This window comes from Trifolium pratense, linkage group LG1, assembly GCF_020283565.1.
Source record: "Trifolium pratense cultivar HEN17-A07 linkage group LG1, ARS_RC_1.1, whole genome shotgun sequence".
Classification (NCBI taxonomy): domain Eukaryota; kingdom Viridiplantae; phylum Streptophyta; class Magnoliopsida; order Fabales; family Fabaceae; genus Trifolium; species Trifolium pratense.
Window position 1 is genome coordinate 38581239 of NC_060059.1, and position 24888 is coordinate 38606126.

The window sequence follows — 24888 nt, forward strand, 5'->3', positions numbered from 1 at the left end:
GAATCTTAGTTGTTTATCTGAGACCAGAAAATTCAAATTATAAATACAATTTAATATAATAAAAAACTTCAATTGATAATTTGAAATTGAATGGTTCAAATATGTTATGGTAGAATGTCGTAACAACGTTTAATGTCAGAATTAAAATATAAATTGTTACAACTAAAACTACACTAATAAAAATATAAAGAAAACATAAAGAAAAGACAAGTAAAATAAGAGAAATAAGAACATTTGATTCATGTATAAAAAAAAACGTTTGATTCATACCTTATATTTCAAAAACACTACTTACTAGTTGAATTAATAATTTAAATAGACCTACAAGACCCAAAGGTTAAGAATAATTATAATTATTTAATAATTATAATCTATCTTTGTGAATGAGACTGAATAAAAACTAAAACATAACGAAGATAGTGGTTCGGTGAGAGGAGGTTGTCGTAATTAAGAGGGTAGAAGAAGAATAAACGAGTAACTAAAATTGGAGTTAGAAGAGCGGAATATGATGGCAATGATTCTAAAAAGGTTGTGTCCAATTGAATCGAATTGGTGTTTGTATCAACAAGATTAAGTAAGTAACAACATGTTTCCTAACATATAAGTCTAGGTTTATTCTTTTAAGCTATTGGTTGGAAATGCAACATTAATAACACTAAACAAATCTATTTTGTTCTTATGTTAAACGAGAACATTTATGTTTTCAACGAAACAAATATGTTTGTCTTATGTTTAGTAGGTTAAGTTTTGTTCTTGTACTTATACGAGAAAATCTATTTTCCACGAAACAAAATCAGAACCAGAGGTCTGTGCTTATATCTGCTTGATAACACAAAGAAAACATAAAGAAAAGATAAGTAAAATAAGAGAAATAAAAACGTTTGATGATTTGACCCTTATATTTCAAAAACACTACTTATAGTACTATTAGTTGATAGAATTTTAAAGCGCTATTATTGATACAGCTATTATAAATCATAATGCCTATAATAGCGTTTTCGAAACGCTGTCAAATATGTTGCTTTAATAGTGTTTTCTGCAAAAAGCGCTGTAAAAAATTAACTCGCGCGACCAAAGAGGACTATGGAAACATGTTTTTATAGCGCTTTATTTTGAAAGCGCTGTTATTTCAATTCCTTAAAGTTTGAAGGAATTTGATTGTAGGAAGAAGTTCGAAGATGTCACAGCGATTTCATTTCCTTTGGATATTAGGGATTTGAAGATCGTGAGATTTTGTTCTCTGTTTTATTTTTATTTTATTTTTAATCATAAAAAAAAGTTAAGGGGTCAAGGGTTCGACACCCACCACCATCCTTTTTAATTAATTTCCAGCGCGTGTATATGTTTTAATAGCATTCTTTTAAAAGCACTGTCATAATACTTTGCGTTTTGAGATTTAATAGCGGTTTTTTTTAACAAAACGTTATTATAGTCTTCACTGGTTGAAGGCTTTAATAGCGCATTTCATAAAAGCGTTATTATAAAACCAAAATATTTTTTCTTGTTAATCATAAATTAAACGTAGTTTACATTTTCTTTTCAAAGTGTAAAAAATGTTCATTTCATTTATTATTTTTCTTCTTTTCTTAGAATAATTCATATTAATAATGAATACTACAAACGTTTTAAATAGCTTTTCAATAGTTTTTTTTTCTTCTTTTCTTAGAATAATTCATATTAATGTGTTTTAATAGTTGTTTTTTTTACAAAAATAAGCACTATGAAGACTCATTTTTTGTAGTAGTGAAGGTTAAGAATAATTATTTAGTTAATTATTATCTATCTCTATCTACGAATGAGACTGAATAAAAACTAAAACATAACGAATATAGTGGTTCATTGAGAGGAGGTTGAAGTGCGTGATTGAGAGGGTAGAAGAATAATAAACGAGTAACTAAAATTAGAATTAGAAGAGCATAATATAATGGCAATTATTCTAAAAAGGTTGTGTCGAATTGAATCAAATCAGTGTTTAGGGATGGCAACGGGCACCCATGGGTGCGGGTTTGACACTCATCAAACCCACACCCGAAATCATCACCCAAACCCATATGGTGTTCGGGTGGCAAAACAACACCCACGCCCACACCCATTGGGTTCGGGTTTTTTCCACCCAAACTCAAACCCGCATCACATTTGAAAATAATTTGCAAATTTAAGAAATTAAATTCCAACATAGACTTTGAATTAAATTACAACTAAAATTAAGGTCTTCCAAGGAAATTCAAACATAGACTTTCAAGAAATTACAACATAGACTTTCAAGAAATTAAATTACAACTAAAATTTAAGGTCTTTCAAGGAAATTGAGGGAGACTATAGGGGTAATTAGATAATTATAAAATATTTCGGGTGGGTGTATGAGTTTTGGGTGTGGGTTTGACTGATACTAAACCCACACCCATATTATCGGGTGTCGCCCAAACCCAAACCCAAACCCAGTCAAATCGGACTTCGCCCGTTGACTTTGGTTTGGGTTCGGATGGATCTCTTGGGTTTAGGTTTTTTTTCCATCCGGTGTTTATATAAGATTAAGGAGGGTGTATTGGATTCAGATTTCATGGGATTTTAAAAGACTTTTTTATGACAAAAAAATCTTGAGGTATTCAATCAAGACTTTTACAAAAGTTAAATAAATCTTGTGGTATTCAATTAAGACAAACATGATTTTTTTTTCAGGGCAATAAAATCCGTTGGTATTCAATTGAGATTTGGTACTACTTTTAAAATGTCTACTGGTATTCAAAAGTCTACCGATTTTGATGGATTCTTCTATGGAATGGATTTTGAAAGACTTTTTAGTTGAAAATACACTTGATAGACTTTTTCAACAATCTCACCAAAAGCCTTGAGACTTTTTTGAAATCTCCAAGACTTTTTATTTTCATCATCACTGTATCAAATTTTTTTTTCTTTATTTTTTCATAGTTCATCATCACTGCACTCCTTCTTCTTTTCTTTGTTCACTTGTTCAAGAATCTCACCAAAAGACTTGAGACTTTTTCAAACTCTCCAAGATTTTTTACTTTCATCATCATTATATCAGTTCTTCTTCTTCTTCTTCTTCTTCTTCTTCTTCTATCAAATATGTTTTTTTGCAAAAAAATATTTTAACAAATTCTACATCTTTTTTACAAACTTTTGATTCAATACAACTTTTTACGGCAAATTTTTTTTCGTTACCTTCATCTGCTTCTTTTCCCATCAATGGTGATAATGGTTTTTATTTGTGATTAGAAACATATACGTGAAAAAAATGTAAGGCTTTTTTTTTGTTTAAAAATTTGGATTCCCAAAAAAATATAATTTCTTTTATTAAAATTTATTGATTCTTTTAAAATTTGCCTAATATACAAAAGTTCCTTAATATATAAAGTATTATGAAATCTTGATTGTAAAAAGTTTTTTGAAAAAAATCTCTCAAAATCCATTGAAATCATGTGTTAAAAATCTTGATTGTAAAAAAGTCTCTGTAAAAAAGTCTTTAAAATCTCACAAAATCAATATAGTCCAACAAAATCTCATAAAATCATCAAGACTTTTTTTTGTCAAAATTGTCTCATGAAATCCCAATCCAATACACCCCCCTAAGTTTTATGTGAATTGGAGGAAGGATGTGTTTGTGAGTTCCACATTAAAGAAACTAGCAGAGGAAAAGAACAACAGCAAGATTAAGTAAGTATCAACATGCTTGATAGTTGATAACATATAAAAGTTATAAAAGGTATAAAAGGAGCTTGAGTGAACAATTAGGGTTTTCTCATCGCCGTTGGGTAACCCTTTCAACACCAAACGCGGTCGAAGAAGAAGAAGCTGCCAAAATGGTTAATCACTTATCCCTCTAATTCTCACTTCTTATTCTTCAATTTGCGTTTCAATTTCTGATTCAGCTTTTTTGATTAATCTAATTACAGCCTTCACACAAGACATTCGTCATCAAGAAGAAGCTCGCGAAGAAGATGAGACAAAACAGACCCATCCCTTATTGGATTCGCATGAGAACCGACAACACCATCAGGTAAAGAATCATTCTTAGCAACAACAACAACAACGTTGTATTGTAAAAATGTAAATTGTTTGGTTTGTTTCATATGTATGTTATTTTGATTTTGGTTTTGATTTTTTTTAGGTATAATGCTAAGCGTCGTCACTGGCGTCGTACCAAGCTTGGATTCTGAGGTTTTGTGGTTATATGGTTTAGTTATTGTTTTCAAAAAGACAATGATTTTTGTTTTGGAGTTTTTAATGTTTTGATTATTGTCTATTGAGATTGAGATCAGTGTTATTATTATGTAAGGAAGTGATTGTGGTTTTGAAACCACATTTTATCTTATTAAGTGACTTTGATGATTTGACTCATGATTTCAATTTTGTTCTGTTGCTGGCCCAAATTGAATGTTTTTTACCTTCTTTATCTGTTTCTGTTGGTGTTTGAATGTTTATTGTGAAATGATGTTCCATTTGAGTTGATATAAGGGCTTGTTTCGTTAAAGCGCTTATTTTGCATCTTATAGCATAAGTGCTAATTAATATAAGTGTTTATGAGTTATCTATTTTGGCAACACAAGATGATACAATGAAGGTGAAATATTTTCATATAATCTATAAGCTGTTTTCATAATTTATTCTAGTGAACTTATAGAAATATGCTGACAACAGTTTACATAATCCCCCAAACAGTGTGCCAAGTGCATATGTTATAGTAGATAAACCCAAATAAGTCAATTCAAACAGAGACTATGTTTGTTCGTATATTTCTTCATAGTAGAAATTGTGTGCTTCTGATTCTGTTTAACCATTGTATTCTTCCCCTGTCCACTTGTCTGAGTCGATGTTATTGTTTTCTCCTCTTAACACAAAAATGCTAGTTATGGTTAACATATCTGTTTTTCTGTTTTGGTATGCTTTTCTTGTTTGAAAGTTTGAAATGGGTATGCTCTTATGAAATCTATATTGCTTACCGTCCACATTAGAAAGTGAGTTAGTCGCCTTATATTATCCCCGCGTACCCTTGTAGAATAATCCTAGACTGCATCACTTGACAGATTTTTTATTTGATAAACTAAACAAGAGTTATATTATAGGCACAATACTCTCTTGATAAAAACTTATAGTGCTATTCTAGGTTGGTAGTGACTGCTTGAAAACTGTAACACCATCAATTATCCAAAAGTTGACATACCAAGGCATCGACATTCTTAGTTTTATAATAAGTTTTATAACTAGCCTATAAATTTTCCTATTCTTTGTGTCATCTTTTATTTTTGAACAATTTTTTCTGAATTGTTTTCAATAAACAACTTTGGAGTGTCTCATGTTGCCTCTATTGTGTCTGAGCTCTATGTTACTTACGTTGCAACTTGTTTTTCACAACAATGAAGCGTCCATTATTCGAACTAGAACTTATTTTTCCATTTGCACCACAAAAGCCAGACAGTGTAGTTTTGGAATATTACTGCTTGATTGCAAGTATTGATTTGCCATTTAACATGGTTGGTTTACATTGTGTTTTTTGCTAAATTTTTAAATTATAACAAATGTTATCTTTATTCTTCTTACTGTATATTTGGTTGTGCATCTATGCCCCTCAAATGCACATTTCAACCTGTGAATGCAATTTTTCTTCTACACACATGTTTGGTTTTCTCTCGTAAAATTGATTCTATTTTGTAATATCGATTCTAGGAGAAGCAAGAAATCCTAGCTTCTGTTGTGTACTTGCAACTTTACTCCTATTATTTTCAATTTATTCCTTCGTTGCCCTTGATCACTATCATAAAAAATCCACAACCCATTTGTCTTCCCAATAATGCCGAAATGTTGGTGATGGGGTTTATGTGTTGAGGGAAAATGGTGAAGAATAGTTTTTAGATAAGAGAGATGGTCGTAGGAGAAAGAAGAAATTAGTAGAAATGGATATTGAACTGATGTCGTAGCTTTCTATCATTCTTTTTTCACTAAGAGTTTTATTTTTAATGTCGGGTTGGGTTGAGTTAGCGATCAAATTTTTGTCTGTTTATACATTACTTAAAAACCAATTTTGTAATTAACCATCATCTAGTAGCAATTTTGATTCAAATTAATATATTCAAACGTAAATAAATTCTATTCAACTCACTTTTAATCAAAACATTATTCTTTCAAACACAATTATGTCAGTATCAATTTTTATCGCCGCAGAACCAAAGTATATACTTAATATATCTTACTTAGTAGTTAGATAATGATGTTTCTTCAATTTATTTGGTTTACTGCTTTCAACCTGGGTGTTCAAAAAAAAAAAACCTGGGCGTGATTTACTTGGCTGCATACTGAATATATCTTTCGTGTTTTTTTTTTTGGCAAGACTGAATATATCTTTCTAGAACAGAACTGTCAGAACATATGCACTTCTCCTATGTAGAGTGATCCTCAAATGTACAAGTGGGAAAGAGCCAAAGTGTCAAACTATGACTATGAAGGAATTTTTAAAGAAAAGGAAATGTTAATCTTATATGATGATAGAAATGTTAATCTTATAACCAAGGTTCTCAAAATTGAGTTTTATGTCAACTTATTTAATCTTAGTGGAATTGAAACGTAAAGTCACGGAGTTTACTTTGTATTATATATATATATATATATATATGACTTATTTAATTTTTAACTCAATTTGAAATTAATAATTTTTTTAATCTTTGCTCAAAAAAAACAATTGATTTTTAATCTAACAAATAGAAATTTAAGTGTTATGAATATTAATTATAAAAAGTATAAAAAACTAATATATTATTAATTTTAAATTCAAAAATCAATTTTAAATATTAAATATTTCACACTTAATTGATTTTCTCTCATTCTTATGAATCAAATATGAATATAGTCATGCATTTCAATAACAAATACTATTGGTGTTGGTTTAAAATATACATGTCGAAAAGTCCTAATTTTTCCAACAAATAGCACCAACAACTATATGCCCATAATATATCTTGTAAAGAATAATATCACGCTCATTTTTTTTTTCATGTATTAAATATGAATTTTTTAATCATACATGTTGTGAAAAGGAATATTATATTATGGTTTAAATATAAAGGGATTATATTGTAAATTTAAAACCGTGTTATTTTATTTTTATGAATCTATTATTTATTAAATAATTTATCAAAATATAATTACTTAAACATTTCATCCCCCTCATATATTTTCATCTATTCTTTAATATACATGCTAGACCGCTAAGTAAAAATTAACTTTTAGATTAATTGATGCATTTGATCTATAAGATAGACCAAATATTGAACCTTATTAAAATACTCACGAGTGTAAAAAAATTATTACCTCTCCAATTATTAACACGTACTAAAAATTAAGTGTGTTTCTAAATATTAGACATATCATATTATATTTATTACTAATATGATATTATATGTATTTTTAAAAAGATTTATACTCTTTGTAAAAAAAATATTTATTTTCAAATGATAAGATTGAGCTTTTGAATTGATAAAAAATAATTTAAGATTTTGAATCGTTCACATAGATAAAAAACATGTGAGTTTAAATGATTTTACGAATTTTACAGAGTTAAATCATGTAAATTCATTTTGATACGTGATTTTACTAAAAATTATTTTAAATTCGATTTTAGATGAAAGTATATCTAATAATATAAAATTGATAAAGCTTACGATATAAAATGAAATTTTAACAACCTTACTTACGACGAGCATCAAAAGAGAAACATAACTTAGATTCTCATCACAACGGAACAAGTTTGTAGGCTCTAGCAAGTTTGTAGGCTCTATATTAAGTGAGTTCACATATGCAAAGCTACATCAATCAAATGGACCGAGGATGATATATTAACAATACTTTTTTTAATGGATACAGAAAATGTTTCACTTCAAATGTGGCAAAAAGATAAATGTAAATAGTCACTCCAGATTTTGGTAAAAATGTGACTATAATAATAACTACGCTATTTGAGATAACTATAATATTTGTATCATGACCAAAATGTTTCATTTAAATTAAAAATTAACAAAACTCATATTTGTTTACTCTTGCGCAGGTACAAGCAACACATCAATTTTTTATTTTTTTTATAATAGTAACACGTCAACTTCATATTTAATCTTTGATACCTACAATCATAAGGTCAATTTCCTTATCTAAATTGAATGTCGAACGGAAGATAAATGTCATAAAATAATAATAAAATACTTGGTCGTAAAAAGTAATAAAATAAAATCGATGGAAAAAACTCTTTTTAATAACAATTTATACATTTTTTCTCAAAAAAAGAAAACAATTTATACAAATTAATAATGCATGAAAAGCAACTACACCATGATCCGGATATCGCCCCAGTTGACATAATAATCTAATCGCCCTATTTGGCACCTAGAAACAAATTGCCCGTCCCAGTGAGCTTAGCTCAGTTGGTAGGGATATCACATATATTATGCAGAAGCCAATGTTCGAACTCCGACACTCCACTTATTCACCTAATATACACAACTATTCAATGCCCCCAATATTTGACACTTAATATACAAACTTTCTTTTAAAATCATCACTATTTTTACCAAATCAATTCAAAATTAAAAGTTTTTTTTTACTAAATTAAAAGTTTTTTTAAAACTACACCAATTAATCATTTTTATCAAAAACCAATAGAATATTCAAATTCACAATCAACCACAAACATAAATTATAGAATTAAATATATAATCAGTCACACATACAATTTACAGTCTATTAAAATAACATAAAATGTTATAAAAATAATTCTTTATCATTCCTTTTATCATCATTCCTTCTATCTCGTAACAATTAAATATTTCATTATTAATCTATAACATAAACTTTTTAAATGTACGAGTGAATGGGAAAAAACACCATTGTTTCTTTGAAAATTTGGTGTGAGTATAAGAGTGAATAATTCTGTGATAAGAGACCTAACTAAATTGAGAGAGTGGAGTTAAGATGTTTATACGTGTGAGAGACAGAGGAGCTATTTGTATATTCTGATGACAAAATTAAGAGATTTGATCAAAGTGTTTCCTTTCTCTAGGCGCAGGCCGAATATACAACACACATAATGTATTGTTACTTTATACAACTGTTTTTTTCCTCACTATTTCTTCATTTACAACTATTTTTTTTTTTATAAAAATCCCTCTCTTTCTTCACCTCAACACACACAGGTACAAAACACAATCCAGTGTCACCCTTAATTCGATGAGTATAACATTCCAACTTATGGTGCTTAGGCGTAACCCTTTAAAGAAGTCTGTACTATAAGTATATTAAGTTGAGTCTTCACTAACAACAATTACTTTTTGTGTACGTAGTAGTGGTTAACATTTGGTCCTATAAGTGGTATATGAGCAAGACTATGAATTCGAATCCCCGGCTGACATTGGAGGAGAGATTGTTGCAATTAATCCAACGTCACCTTTAAGATTCAATGCACTTAATATCCCAATCCAGGGCACTTAGGCGCGGCCCCTTAAAAAATTCTATACTATAAATATATGAAGCTGCACTTTCACTAATAACAATTGTTTTTGGTGTAGTGATAAGCGTTTGGTTCTACATTTGTTTCTTAAACTTTCTTATGAAACCTATGAAAATAAGCGGAAAATATTTCTCCCAAATACTATTACAAGTATATTTATATCGGTAAATAAATTTTGATAAATCAATTTAAACATACTCAAAGTTTTTTTTTTGACAAATACTCAAAGTTTTTTTATACTCCAATATTATCTTAAAATATGGATCCGATAGTAACTCAATCATATAAAACCAACTTTAAAAGTTGTATTTTACCTTCTCAAAAAAAAGAAGTCGTATTTCACTTATTAAAAACTCAATTTCAAGTTAATACAATACATCCCCATCCCCATCAATTTTAACTTTATTAATTGACAAATCCATCAATCTATACCTATAAAAGTGTAAACGTTGTATATGGATTCTTGGCTCTCTGGACACGCTCCTTGTTAGTCTGTAAAGTAGGACCCAACCTTGTAATCTTAAGGCATGGTTGATGTTTCTAAATAATTGTGTTGAAATTGAAAGCTGTCTTCGATAAGATTGCATGCTGTATAAAAGCGTTACAAAACCCTTCAAACTAGGAATCATTTCACGTCTAAAATCTGTGTACATATGCACATATATATGTTATTGGAACAACTTTCATGTGAGAAAAATATTACTATCGGATAGAACTGTTTCTTTATACCACTCATAGCATGAAAATCGAGGCATATAAAAAATATTTTAAAAAATAAAAAGTATATAGCCAGAGTTTGTTTTTGTATGGAGTAGTACATCGAAATTGACACTAGAGAGAATCGAAATCTGAGACATTGAGAGAAACATACTCCAAGAACCCAAACCAACACCACTAAACCAATTTTAAATGGGTTCATTTTCTGATATTTTAATTTGGATTGATCCTCACACTTTTGAACTTGAACTGCTTACTAATTCATCATGAATAATTCTAAACTATAATACGCATGATGGACAACTAACACATGCATGATGGAGAAGTACTACGTTACTACGTACTCATTATTGACATGATCATTGAAAATAAACAGTGTCCAAAATTTTGTATACCCTAGATGGGGAACATTAGAAAGTACCATATGTTATGACCTATCAAATGCATTATGCTTGTCTAGCTAGTTAATTTCGAAGATCTCAAACTAGGCGCTGGCTAGCATGCACAAGGCTCCTAGGTCTCCCACCATGCACAAGGCTCCTTATGCATTGGATTAAAAGTAATACATGATATTATGGTGTACTGTCAGCACTATATTATTATTTTTTTAATTTTTTTTTACTTTTTTTTTAATCGGCATTTTTTTTTATAACTTTTTAGTTTTCGGGGGAAGAGTTTTTATGAGACTGTTTGGTAAGACCAATAAACAAACTAATTTATAAAAGTAATAAGGGAAAATAACATATTAGTAAAAAAAAAACTAATTTTACCACGAGGAAAATAATAGCTGAGTCTTTATTAAAATAACTTCGCTTTGTTCGGTAAAAATAACGAATGACTGATAAGCTAGCTGATAACTTATAGCTGATGAGTGATGACAGATAACTTATAGTTGATAAAATAAATGAAGTGTTTATAAACAAATATAATAAACGTGTTTACATTTATCATATAATAATTTTTTATCCATATAATATAATAAATATTTTGAGATGCATGGGAGGGATGATGTAAATTGCATTTTCTTCAAATTGTCGACGTGATCAAAAGTAAAACGTTTGCCTGTACCAAAAAAAAAGTTTACCAAAAAACCTGTCGAAAAAAATTATTTGCCAAATAAAATATAACGTTTCGTAAAGAAAAAAAAAGTATAAGTAAAACAATAAAAAAAAATAGAATGTCTGGTAGGTAGAAGTATGTCATATTCAATTATAAAAAATAATAACTATAAAGGATAAAATTGGATTTTAGATAAAGTAATAAGGGTAAAAATTGAAGAAAACGTGATAACCTATAAGCTCAAAAGCTATTTAAAATTGCATATAGAAAATATTATTAAAATAAGTTATAAGCTCATGGTAAAAAGAATATTACCAAACAACATATCTTTTAACTTATAAGATATAAGAAGTGAACTATAAATTAGTTTTTTTTATTGGTCTTGCCAAACAGTCTCATAAAGACTCTTCTTTCGAAAACCAAAAAGTAAAATATATAATATATATATATATGGATATGGGGAGGGATCAAATTACACCGGTGTAACATTTGAGTAATGTTACACCGCTCAATAACGCTTTAACGAATACAAATTTTACAAAATCGACCGTCAGATTGAAAGCTTATATCGTATAGATCATCCATGTTAAATTTTACAAAATTCTAAAATCGTTTGATATGTTTTTTAGATAGATCAAGATTAACGGTATTCAATAAAAACGCATAAACCATTAATTTTGATCTATCTAAAAAACATATCAAACGATTTTAGAATTTTATAAAATTTAACATAGATGATCTAGACGATATAAGCTTTCAATCCAACGGTGGATTTTGTCAAATTTGTATTCGTTGAAACGTTATTGAGCGGTGTAACATTACTCAAATGTTACACCGGTGTAATTTGATCCCTCCCATATATATATATATATATTGCTGATTAAAAAAAAAGTAAAAAAAAAAAAAAAAATGCTATAGTGCTGACAGTACACCATAATATCATGTACTACGTTTAATCCAATACATAAGGTGCCTTTTGCATGGTGGGAGACCTAGGAGCCTTGTGCATGCTAGCGAGCGCCCTCAAACTATACTATTGATTTCGCCATGTTATCGGCAGGGAAAGCAAAGACAAGAATATGGAGATAATTCAAAATCTCACCTTATATATATATATATATATATATATATATATATATATATATATATATATATATATATATATATATATATATATATATATATTTATAGGCATTAAATAAAGATCGTATATTTCTCGCTTTACACTTTAGAGTTTAGTCACTTTAGAGAATATGAAAATTCATAATATAGAATATGGTCACCTCTCAATATGCTGCGTACCAATATTTATCTAATAAACCCAATTTAATAATATTTTTTAAATGTAAAAAGTAGTGCAATATGTTTTGCTTTTTGACTCAATTTTACTTTTAACCCTCTACCATGACTAATGTGTGAAGTTCATCCTCTCCAATATTTCTTTTGAATAAATTTATTATTTAGTCCTGAACGTTTCAATTGTTATAATGAAGTAGCTCCATTACTTTTTATTTATTTAAAATTTTCAAATTCTTGCGGTTAATCTATTCGAAGTTCTTTAACTCAAAAGAAATTCAAGGAAATTTAGATTAAAAAAAATAGTTAATTGACTAATAAAACTTGAGAGGTCAAAATTATATAATCTAAATTAGAGGAACAAGAAATGTAACTAAGCCTAATTTTTTAGACTCAAGCCTAATTTCTTTAATGAAGAAGTTACGTGGTCCTTCCAAAATTAAATTCACAATTCAAAAGGCATCTACATTTTGGAATGGAATTATTTGCTTCACGCAATCGAGTTGAAATTTCAATCGAGTTGAAATTTAAACTGTTTGATCTCAAAACAACCGGCGAAATCTATTACAACGTAAAACTACGTGTAAATTCTACAACAATAAATCCAAGTCCGACATTTTGGATTCTTGCTCCATACTACGGATAACGGAATTAATTAAAAAAACATGCAGAAGAGGGGACATGTCTAGACATGATGATTTATGAAAAACAAAAAAGTTTGTTGGTATTATTATCCTTTCACGCTACGTTTGTTGGTATTATCATCATCATCTTCATCATCTTCATCATGCAATGCAAGTTCAAAAGTATGGGAAACAAACAAACAATAACGTTGTTATCCTTTGTACTACAAGCTAAAATACAACCAAGCAACAAAAGGGTATGGTATGGGGCAAGGCTGTCATAACTTTGCAATTGCAACCAACCACTAAACATCAAAAGCAAAATCTAATACCAAGTTTACAAGATCACACAAATACATCCTTCTTGAATACCTTGAAATTTCCAGCTTTCAAATTATACCTAACTGATTATTGTCTTGTATAATTGATTTTGTCTACGGACCACAGTTTGACTGAAAGCGATCGAAAACAACTATCGTTTTGGTCACATTAAAAGAACTTATACGAAGTTTTACATCAAACGTGTTTGTAGAGTAATCAGATTCAAACATAAATAACTTCAACTCGAATTCAATTTTAACCAAACTAATTTTGAAAATCAAGTTCATTTAAAATCACATTTGACAAACGTTCACCCAAACACACTACATATTCGTGCAAACCCTATTCGGTTAAAGGCTAGCAGCATGATCATATATTATTTCCAGTTAATTTGGACTCTATAATAGGGTCAACAAAAGATTCAGTATCTAAAGCTGAAGGTGATAAAATTTGACTTTAGTTTGTGCTAATTTAACTCTGTAATGCCTTCAACTCACCATCTGTTTAATATTTCCTGCATTGCATTATTTCACACTTCAGCAAATACAATGAATACATTACTATATTCTACAGAAATTATAAAGATGAGGTAAGATTAAAAAATGCTTACCCCAAAAATCTAAAAAAAATAAAGAAACTTCTTTGTTTAATGAAGAAAGCACACAATTAAAATGAACTGAGACAAAGCAACCCTTTCCATTTTCACCATTACAACATAATTTAAAGATATACAGAAGAACAGACAGATGGATGGAGCAGATGAAAAGTTGCTTTCCTGCCCATTTTTGGTACATGACAAAATTCTAACGGCCTATGTTTCAATGTCTGACTCCTGTCAAAGCTTTACTTTACTGCTAAGGTTGAGGATGAAGAAGTATTAATTACACACGAAGATGGAGGAAGGCAATGTCTTTGGCTAGCAGACAATGAAGGACTGGAAGAAGCCTCGTGCCTGCGGGACTGACTTCTCATTTTCTTAGTTTCTCCTTCCCGAGTCTTGTCTAATGTACCTTGTCCAACCTTTGTTTCATTTAGGCTAGTTGGAAGAACGCAGTTGCAGAGAAAACCTTCATATTGAGATGCAGAACTTATCATTAGCAACTAAAACAACGGTTTTCATGATTCATATGTTTTAAAATTGTTCTCAGAAGAACAGTTATATAAGCAACAAAACAGAAACATCTTAGAAATGCTCGCTAGCTAACTTTGCCTCTAACTTTCATAGAAAAACAAGGAGATAAAGTCATAAATAAGAAAAAGAATTCATAAATGACAATTTCATTGTAAATGAAACATTTGATACCTATTCAATCTCTATAGCATTTGTCATTGAAGGCATGACAAGCAGGACGAGGGTATCAATTGTTGCAGAAAAGGGACAAATATTGATCAAGAGAGGAAGAGGGGTAACTACTAGTTATGATTTATGAAGAACAAAATAAAAACAGCATTAGAGATAAATAAAGACACCAATGGCCAACCACATCCAACCAGAGACCACTGCAGCCTAAACCTACATGTTACGATAAGCTCACCTCCGATCACCTAGGACCAACCCTAAAGAAACGGTAACAAGGTGGTACAAATCTACTGCAATTGCAAGATCTAGGAAAAAAGATCAGAACAATTGTTGGACTTGGTTCCACATATGCATGAGGTTAATTCCACATCTTAAACTTATGACTGCCTAATCACATATGAAAAACTCCGACCATTACAACAGGACCCATTCACCTAAGACCGCCACTGCCCTAACACAAAAACTTCAACGCCAGAAACCAAATGCTTCTTGTATCCTCGAACTATCACTTCCTCAAATCGAGGAGGACAATCCTTCTTAAAAAAGGCATCAGAAAACAAAGTCTGAAACAAAATATTCAGCATTTGTAGACATATAAATATATAATTTTGGTTAATTTGGAGGAGAAATTCATATAATTGCATAAATTGAACAGTTGTGATGGATATGCAAGAAGCAACACTAGGCTCGTCTTGTACAGAGTCTAAATTGTCGAAGGAGGAAAAAGAGTGTTGGTGGTGCCATTTTAGACTCGAGTGTTGAGCTAGCACATTGATCCCTCAAATTAACACCCATACCTAACACCCTTTTCTAGACAGGAAACAACCATGATAAAAAATTTACTTTTCACAATATCATAGCATTTTGCAAATCTTCTAAACATCTGAATGAAAACCCATTTCATACAAAGAGGACAAAAGATAATATATAATGACAAAACACTTAAAACATATCTTACCAATTCTAGCGAGTCTATTAACCCATCGAGGAATTGACTTTCCTGTTAATCTGACACAAACATCATTACAGAAATGGTTGCAATTCTTTTGTATAAGATGGTAGGTATTTCCAGCATACACTTCAGCTAGCTTCTCCATAAACTCCCGAACCTCCTTTGGTCCCATATCCGTTGATCCAATGTAAATTGATTTTCTAAATGTGAATCCTGGACATTTTCCCGGCTCCACTTCAAAAATCCCAGTAGTATCACGGTCATGTGCTCCAAATCCATATTCAATACCATGAACTACAAAAAATTACAACAATAAAGTTACGAATAGCAAAATCCAACAACACCACTATAATCTTGGTCTGCAAACCAAACTCAGACATTATATCAACATTAGTATCATTTCAGTGTTTCCCCTATTTGACTATCCAGCTCAATCAAAATTTCAATCATTATATTAACTAAAATTCAAATAACCAAACGGTTAAAATAGTGGTTAACTAGCTCCAATTAAGGTCAAATCGTTTAGAAGAATCCAAATTCAAATGTTGGCTAAAGTAATCAAACAACCAAAAAAAAATTTAGCTTTTTTAATTTAAAAAATAGACTATCCAATTCAATTACATCACCAACACCCCACAAAAAACTTCAACAATTAGGTAAACAATTATCATTTATTTAACAAATCATAAGCTTTGGAGCTTAAAATTAAATCCTAGTTTATAAAATGACCATATAATTGTAATATAAGAATTGAGCTTTCTACCAAAAACATATAATAAACTTATCACACAGATCTGAATTAAAAATCGAAATTGAAATTAACAATTAATATTATTAAGAAATAAAAAATTAGGGTTACCTTGAACACCAGAATGATAAACTCCAAGGCCAAACCAATAAGCATAACCATTAATTGGGGTAAGATCATAGACGTTAATATAAACCGGAACCGAACCGGATTTTTTCTTCCGTGACAAGGGTTTGATTTTACATAGCATTGTGAATATGAATTTTTGTTGTTGAAAACGTTAAAGGGAGAATGTAGAGAAATTTCAAGGGTAAAATGGGAAGAAAAGTGTTAACCCTTGAAATTCTCTGTGTGATTTGAGTGAATGATTCGCATTATTATTATTGATTATAAAAGAAGATAAGATTCATGGTGATGCTTTCTCCTTTGGTTTCGGAAGAAAGAAGATGAAGGAAGAATCTTTTGTTTGGTGCAGTGTGTGTGTGCTTTGTTTTATTCTTGTTTATTTAGGAAAATGCTTTTTTCAATGGAATTTTAGGCAAATTATATCCTTCCCTTTATGCACTGTCAAATGAATATTAAATGTTTATAGTACTATTATTTTTTATTCAAAAATGTTAAACAATGTTCCAACATTAGTTAAAATATAAATATGGAAATTGTATCCTCTAAATTGTGCATTCAATCCTTTAATGATGGAGTAAAATATTATTCTCTTTCATCATTAACTAGACATGACAATAAAACTCATACCTGCGGATATCCGTCCAAACCATATCCGCTTTGACGGGAAAATCCGAGTTGATTGAGTTTGAGTTCGGGTTTGGATTTTCCCCGATTTCAAAAGTTGGGGTTGGGGAGGATAATTGGTACATTGATACCCACCCCGAACCCGCCTCGTTTATACTAAAAATTAAATTTCACATCTTTTAAATTAGAAACGCTTAAACAATATCTTAAATTACATTCATATGTTTATTTTTAATTTAAGTATTAAACAAATTATTTTCTCTATTTCTTTCTTTATTTAAAAAAATATTGTTGAGAGAAAATAATTTTGGACATTTAACTTTTTTTTTAATAAAAAAAAAAATACTAAAATACAATTTAAATTCATGTGTAAAGAGGCGTAGAGGGGATACCCGAAACCCGTTGGGGATACCCGATCACCGTTGGGTATGGGTTTGGGGTTATACTTTTTATCCTCACTCAAATTTGGGATGAGCTTGGGGAAACCTGAACTTTATGGATTTGGGGAGGGCAAAACCCGTCCCTGCCCCGCCCCATTGACATGCCTATCATTAACTTTTTAATATGCTTAACTAGTGCCTATGACACGATTTAGAATGACTTTTTTATTTTGGATATTTTTTCATGTTTTAAGATATTAATTGCACAAGTTTCAAGATCAAACTTCCATATTGATTTGCTTAACTAATGCCTCGGGACACTGTTTAACATTTTTAATACTAATTTTTTATCGGACTTTATTACCTTGCAGCCAAAATTTGAATCATCAAACCAATTTCTATTGAGAATCAGATGGTCAACAAAAAGAATAAGAACTCTTCTCTCCCGACCCCCACTCATTTCTTTTCTACCCCCTGAATTTCCGTTTTTGCCCTTGGGGGTACTTCAGTTTATACGAACCGAATTTTTTTGTCATGCTAAAAAATTTTGGTTTATATAAACCGAAATATTGTGTTCCAAATTTTTTTCCAGCTTTCCTGCATAAATTCTGCATGAGACCCTCAACTTCCACAATTTATTTGAAATACTAAAAGATGTTCGATTTGAGTAAATGACCACTCGTTGAAAAGCTTAGGGTGTCAAGAATACAAATATAATTATTATTTTGAGGGTTAACTATCCAATTGGCTCAGTTTGACCAAATAATGGGTACTGGTACAGAAACAGAGCATAAACTTTTCTTATTCTTACAGGTAGATTTTTTCATACTATACTTAATGAAATTTAACAATTCCGGTGTCAATCTTGTATTAAATGTTGTCTTCTTTATACTGGATTAAAAATCATTAGCATACGACTTATATTCAGAGAGCTATGATAAATTGACCACAAGTATCTCTACAACATTTTGCAGAAACTTTTCTCAAACTTGTAGGTAGAGTTTCTCATACTATACTTAATGAAATTTAACAATTCAGGTGTCAATCTTGCATCAAATTTTGTCTTCTTTACATTGGATTAAACATCGTTAGCACATATTCAGAGAGTTATGCTAATTTTACCACAAGTAGCTCTACACGAATTTTCACATAAATTTTCCTTCTTTTTGGGGTATATGTTATTTCGGTTTATATAAACCGAATTTTTTTTCCATGTTTAAAAACTTAGGTTTATATAAACCGAAGTTTGTTGACAAAAAATTTTCATACCGCAAAGGACAAAATGAGATTTTTGGGGGGTAGAAAAGATATGAGGTGGGTCGGGAGAGAAAAGTTCAAAGAATAAACATGTGAGAAGCAGTACCCTAATAAGGGGTATGTACAATTGGGCTTTGATCACAGCCCAATCTACTCTCTTAAAAAGCCCCGATTAAAGAACAAGCCCAAGTATCATTCTTGTGATTGTGACGTCGTCTTCTATAGTTTCCTCCATTCAACTGCAAAATTCATCACTGTCTTACTCTGATTCATACAAAAATTTGAACATGTCTATTCTTATTCGAACAATCCAAAGAGCTCATAGATTAAAACACAGTTTTCCTTCACCTAGATTAAGTAATGTTCTGTCTCAAACATTAGGTTTTAGTCACAGAACTTACTCTGAAAAATCAGTGACAAAATCACCATTTGATTCCAACATTTTGCGAATACTCCGAAACGAGATCGAGTATCTTGCTCCATACGTTCATCAGGTTCTCTCAAAATTCAAAATTTGATCAATTTTGTTATTAGGGTTTTGCATTCTTTTCAATTTTATTGATACTATACATTATACAATAAGCCCGTTTGTTACTCTTGTTTTTGTATAAAAATCACCTTTTTTAAAAAAAAAAACAAAATAATCATATTTAGGAGTTTTCAGCTGGGAAGTTGTTTTTAGTAGCTAGAAAATCCTTGTTTTATAAATGAATTTTTTAAAAAAGTATTTTTTATTATGTTAAGCAAACACAAAAGAACTTGATTCTGTTAAATAACAAAAACCATTTTATTAGTTATTAATTATTTAGACTGATTTCTTTATGTTTTTAATTTCTGTTTTACCAGCCTGAGACCGAATTCAAATCGTTTATTGTTGAAGAGAGACCCGGTGCGCAAGTGGTTACAATGAAAGGGAAATTTGGTGACAATGAAGATATTAAAATTGATGCTACAATGTTTGATGGGTTTGCAAATGTTCCTGCATTTGGAGATGATAGTTCAGGGGTAAATGTGCAACTTCATCTCAGTTTGATTGTCGATATATCGAAAGGGGAAGATGGTAATGGATTAGAATTTGTCTGCTCGGCATGGCCGGATAGTTTGGATGTTCACAAAGTTTTCATATTAAAGCGGGGGTCGACTAAGCCTTTTGATGGACCTGATTTCAGGTTTGAATTATGTTTTTTCCCCCCCTTTTTTCGTGTGCCTATTATATATTTGTTGGTCGTGGAGATTAAGGTTTTAAATTGCAATAACAGTCATGTGTTGATGTTTGATATAGTGGAGTCTGGAGAATTGTAGTCAAATACAACCGTGTAACACGTTACGATATTTGATATGTGGAGATTGCGGTCTAATACCATTGATGTGGCTGCAATTGTGGTCGCTTATACATTAAAAACATTTTCCTTGCAGTCATAGTCGTAGTCATGGAGATAATATAAGCTTAAGGATTTGTTTGGTTTTAGAAAACAGTTTCTGCTTTAAGTTTTAATTGCTAAAAGGACACATTGTTTTCACTTTGGTTACTGTTTTTAAGGTTCTATGTAGATTGTTTTCATTGTTTTTTGTACACAACTTTGAAAAGACAGTGAAAAGTGAAAACAATGGCATTTTTATAATTAAAATTGAAAACATAAAAAAATGAACTGAAATTGAAAGCCGAACTGGCCCTAAACATTTCAACTTTGTTCACTGGCCAAAAGTTTTTTGATTTAGATTTCAACTATGCAAAGAGTGAATTTGGCAATACAAAACTTGTATCAAAACCCTAGCTGTTTTGAAGATATTCAGTTGGTATGCTAATAATTTTTGTCTGTTTAAATTGTTGGTATCAGGAACCTGAAACCTAAGCTTCAGGAGAAGTTTCGTGAGTACTTGGACACACGAGGAGTAGATAATGAACTCTGTAATTTCTTATTCCATTATATGATGCACAAGGATAAAATTGAACTTCTAAGGTGGATGAATCGTCTCAAGTCGTTTGTGGAAAAATAGGCTGGTAAGTTCAGCAACTAAGAATTGATGTAAACACCAAGTTCTGCCATTGTAGGAGGAGTTAGTTTCTCTAGTATAAACACATTTAATTTGTAGTATTAGCATCAATTTATTTATTTGATAGCAATGTGCTTTAAGAGTGTTAAGCATAAGCATTAGGAGGAGAGGACAGTAAATAATGAACCCACTGTTTTCTTACATGGTTATATGATGAATGAATGATATGCAAGGACATAATTGAATTGTTGAAATTTTCGGTGGATGGATTGTTTTAAAACTTTGAGAAATAGACAGGTAAGCTAGGACACTTCCAAGTTTTTTCTGCAGTAGAAATTAACTTTTCCTGTAAAAATCATTAGATTTATAGTCTTTCCACCGCTAAGTTTTTTCTGCAGTAGAAATTAACTTTTCCTGTAAAAATCATTAGATTTATAGTCTTTCCACCGCTGTTTTCATTATTCAGTGAATCAGGTACATGTGCATACTGCATACCTTGAGAATGTTGAATAATAGGAGTTCTATTTTGTTTTGGAGCATTTAGTGGAAGGAATTTAGAAAATTATTATAAAACTTAGTAACAACTAACAAATTAAAGTATGAATTTGTTTTTGAGGTTGAGAAGTGGTAAATTGAAATTAGGCTTAAATCTAAATACGAGGTTCATGAGTGCTAGTAAAGGTAAATCCGTAAATGCACTTTAAACTGATGCCACACCTGCAGAACTTTTGTTTAACTTATGTTACAAGTAAAAGGGTAAGGCCTGTGTTAGCTAAATAACTTATGATTTCCTTGCATTTATTTTGTGTGTCTGTAATTTGCTTTTCATTTTTCATTGTTTATTTGGTGATATATGGGAATAATGTGTTGATACTGGAAATGAGAATACATAACTTTAGGTTTTTGCTTCTTATTTGGTGATATATGGGAATAATGTGTTGATACTGTAGCTTCTTCGGAGGATGTTAACTTGTCCGAATGAATGATGATTTATTTGTAGAAATAGTTGTGTAATTCAGATTGGGATATGTCTACCTTGGAAATTATTTGCGTTATTGGTAATGGTACCTTTTGCCTCTTGGAGCAGCATCACATAGGTTAGGTTATTTTTATATGTAGTGCCCGGTTGGAACCACGTCAAGAAGACAACTAACACGCAACTACTTGAAAGCTTGAGTTTGTAGCTTTACAAAATTAACGGTCACAACACATTGGGACGCGAGAAACATTGAGGGAACACATCAAACTGGCTTGTAAAATAGCATGAGAACATAAGTTGTAAAATTATAGCGAGGTTAACTTGAGTTTTCATGAGGCCGCCATTTGTGAACTGGCGTGAAAGATTCATATGAAGGCTCCTATCATTGAGAGATTTTTTTTGCCACTCTACCAACTTCTCGCACGCCCTTCTAGTTTTCTATTTTACCCTTCCGCTACTTATGTAGTGGACGTGTAAAAGAGTGTGTCTTTTTGTCAAATTTCTCATTTTTATAACATCCGTTACTTAAGTTAAGTAGTGTACATAATCCGGTACTTCTATCCGCTATTTAAGTACTGAACAAGGGATATTTTGGTAATTTTGTAGGATGTGCAAGAAAATTGTTAGGGTAACAAAATAAATCCTCCCTATCATTAACCGTTGGAACAGAAAGCTTCATAGGTACTGTGAAATTTTGGAGAAGAGGAAAACTCAGGAATGTTACTTCATTTTGATGTTATGAATCCACTCCTCAAAAATATTTATTTTATTTTATTTTGTTGATAGACGAAATGACAAAATCATTGAAAATTCACACACAAATGGAGTGAGTGGAGTTCGAACCCCGATTCTGATGTCCGACACTAACAATTTCGGCATTTCTGCCAGTTGAGTTAGGATTTGTGGACAACTATTTTTTTTTTATTACCGGCCATTTGATATTCATTTATAAACTTAAATTCCTCTTTGATAATATACATCATCAGATTGTACTAAAAAAAATATACATCATCAGAAAACTCAAACTTTGACTTTGCTGGTACACAAAACAAACACGAGAAGAAGAAAAATTCAACTTGACTTTGCTGATATCATATACGAATTAGTATGTATGTTGGATTTGTGTCACATAAACATATATACAGTGTTGATGACTTGATGTTTGATTAAAAGTAAATAAATCTCGTAATTGTAACAACTCTGTCCAAAAAATATTAGGTGTAACAATTGAAAAAAATGAGATCAATTTTCATAAAAAGCACTTTGGGACCATAATCACACATTAGCTTTAGTTCATGGACTAATATAAGCTCTCAAATGTTATCAGTTGACTTACTTGCAAGTTGCAGTCAATTATAAGCTGCTTAAGTTTTTTTTTTTCTTCAAGTAACCTAGTGGCTAGAAATTCCAATTTTAAGGTGGATAAGTGGGATGACCGGAGTTCAAACACTGGCTCCCTGCATATATAATACAACGTCCCTGCCAACTGAGTTAAACTCATGGGACTAAGCTGCTTATAAGTTATCTAGAGTTTAATGCTTACCTAACTACAATCAGCTATATAAAAGCTAATTTGTTGTCAACTTGGGGTCAATTTAGTTTCTGACAAAATAATATTTGTTGGGGGAGTTGTGTAAAAAAAAATTTTGTTGGGGAGTCCGAGAAACTCGAGAGAAATATCATGTCAAATGATCCATGACCATAAGAGAGGGAGACACCACATCTTCATCCAAAACTTTAAGCTATTAGGTTAATGAGTCACATTTCTTATAAATTTAGTATTCTTCCCATTGATAATAGATGTGAGACTTAAGCACTCACAAATGAAACTCAACAGTCTCCCACAAGGACTTTAGAATTAATCGGATGCGCTCGCCCAACGATAAAGATCCTCTCGCATTCTATAGTTGATCTAATACCAAGAACGACCACCACCCACACACAAAAGCCGAATTACGTTATTCTTTAATACTTTTATATGAAGAACAAATTATTCCTTAATTCGTTATAACAGAGAGAGATTAATTTGTCTCAAGTATAAAAGTGTCGGTAATAAACATGAGTATTATTTTTTTATTGGAAATTAGATTAGACAGAAAGAAAATTGTGATAACCAAATTGAGTTATTCCCTAAAATAATAATTTAAGGATGTTTAGGTGAACTATAAAGACTTGATTGCAAACTGAAAAATCAGAAAGATAGCTTTCATATGGACACAGAAGCAAGCAGATCAAACAAAAGATTTGGAGAAATAAAAAATCCTTGGTAATGAACCATGTGAAAATATATTTGTACTATCTATTATTTATATATTTAGGAGTTTCTCTCTCATGGTCTTATTCCTATGTGGCACCATTTCCTTGATCCATGTCTTATGTGGCATTCTAATATTTCTCCAATTCCTATGTGGCTAACTATGAAGGCCTTTGCAATTTCTCTAATACATGATGATATCATTTTACTTAGAATATTTGGCTAATTTGGAAATTCAATCATTTCTCAATTATTGTTTATAAATCGTATTTAATGCACCTATTATCTATCCCCATTATCTATTATCTATCTATCTATCTATCTATCTATCTATCTATTATTATTATTATTATTATTATTATTATTATTATTATTATTATTATTATTATTATTATTATTATTATTATTATTATTATTTGGGAGGGTTTGATAGAAGGATTCTGTACACATGGCGTTCCCAAATGCATTTTTCTCCCATATTTTTGGCAATAAATGAGAGAATTGGGTTATCATATGATTTGTGCAACTCATTTTCGGAGGGAGCTTCTCTCTCATAGTATTTTTCTTATGTGTCATTCTCTATTTGATCACTTGATTAGGTGTCACTCTACTATTTACTAATCTCCTATGTGGCGACTTATTAGAACATTTCTCTAATTTTATTTATTTGACCTTTGGTTAATTTAAAAAGGCAACCATTACTATATTAATCAGGTTTAAATCACAAAAATCAAAATCAGAAAGACAAT

General features: G+C 30.6%; 3 protein-coding genes across 3 annotated transcripts; 2 read left to right on the top strand and 1 right to left on the bottom strand.

The window, feature by feature from the left end:
* The first annotated feature begins 3607 nt into the window (after window positions 1-3607).
* On the top strand, window positions 3608-4362 carry LOC123915581 (60S ribosomal protein L39-3). Its single transcript, XM_045966751.1, has 3 exons — window positions 3608-3824; window positions 3915-4018; window positions 4130-4362. Exons 1-3 carry the CDS (start codon window positions 3822-3824, stop codon window positions 4176-4178), a joined length of 156 nt encoding a protein of 51 aa, XP_045822707.1. The 5' UTR covers window positions 3608-3821; the 3' UTR covers window positions 4179-4362.
* A 9663-nt stretch (window positions 4363-14025) lies between these two features.
* LOC123915588 (deSI-like protein At4g17486) lies at window positions 14026-17143 on the bottom strand. The gene is made up of 3 exons (XM_045966761.1): window positions 16636-17143; window positions 15783-16070; window positions 14026-14591 (listed from the first exon to the last, which is right to left on the bottom strand). The coding sequence occupies exons 1-3, from the start codon at window positions 16772-16774 to the stop codon at window positions 14368-14370; spliced, it is 651 nt and encodes a 216-aa protein (XP_045822717.1). The 5' UTR covers window positions 16775-17143; the 3' UTR covers window positions 14026-14367.
* A 1961-nt stretch (window positions 17144-19104) lies between these two features.
* LOC123915593 (uncharacterized protein At2g39795, mitochondrial) lies at window positions 19105-21160 on the top strand. The gene is made up of 3 exons (XM_045966773.1): window positions 19105-19405; window positions 19758-20080; window positions 20750-21160. The coding sequence occupies exons 1-3, from the start codon at window positions 19199-19201 to the stop codon at window positions 20907-20909; spliced, it is 690 nt and encodes a 229-aa protein (XP_045822729.1). The 5' UTR covers window positions 19105-19198; the 3' UTR covers window positions 20910-21160.
* Window positions 21161-24888: the final 3728 nt, after the last annotated feature.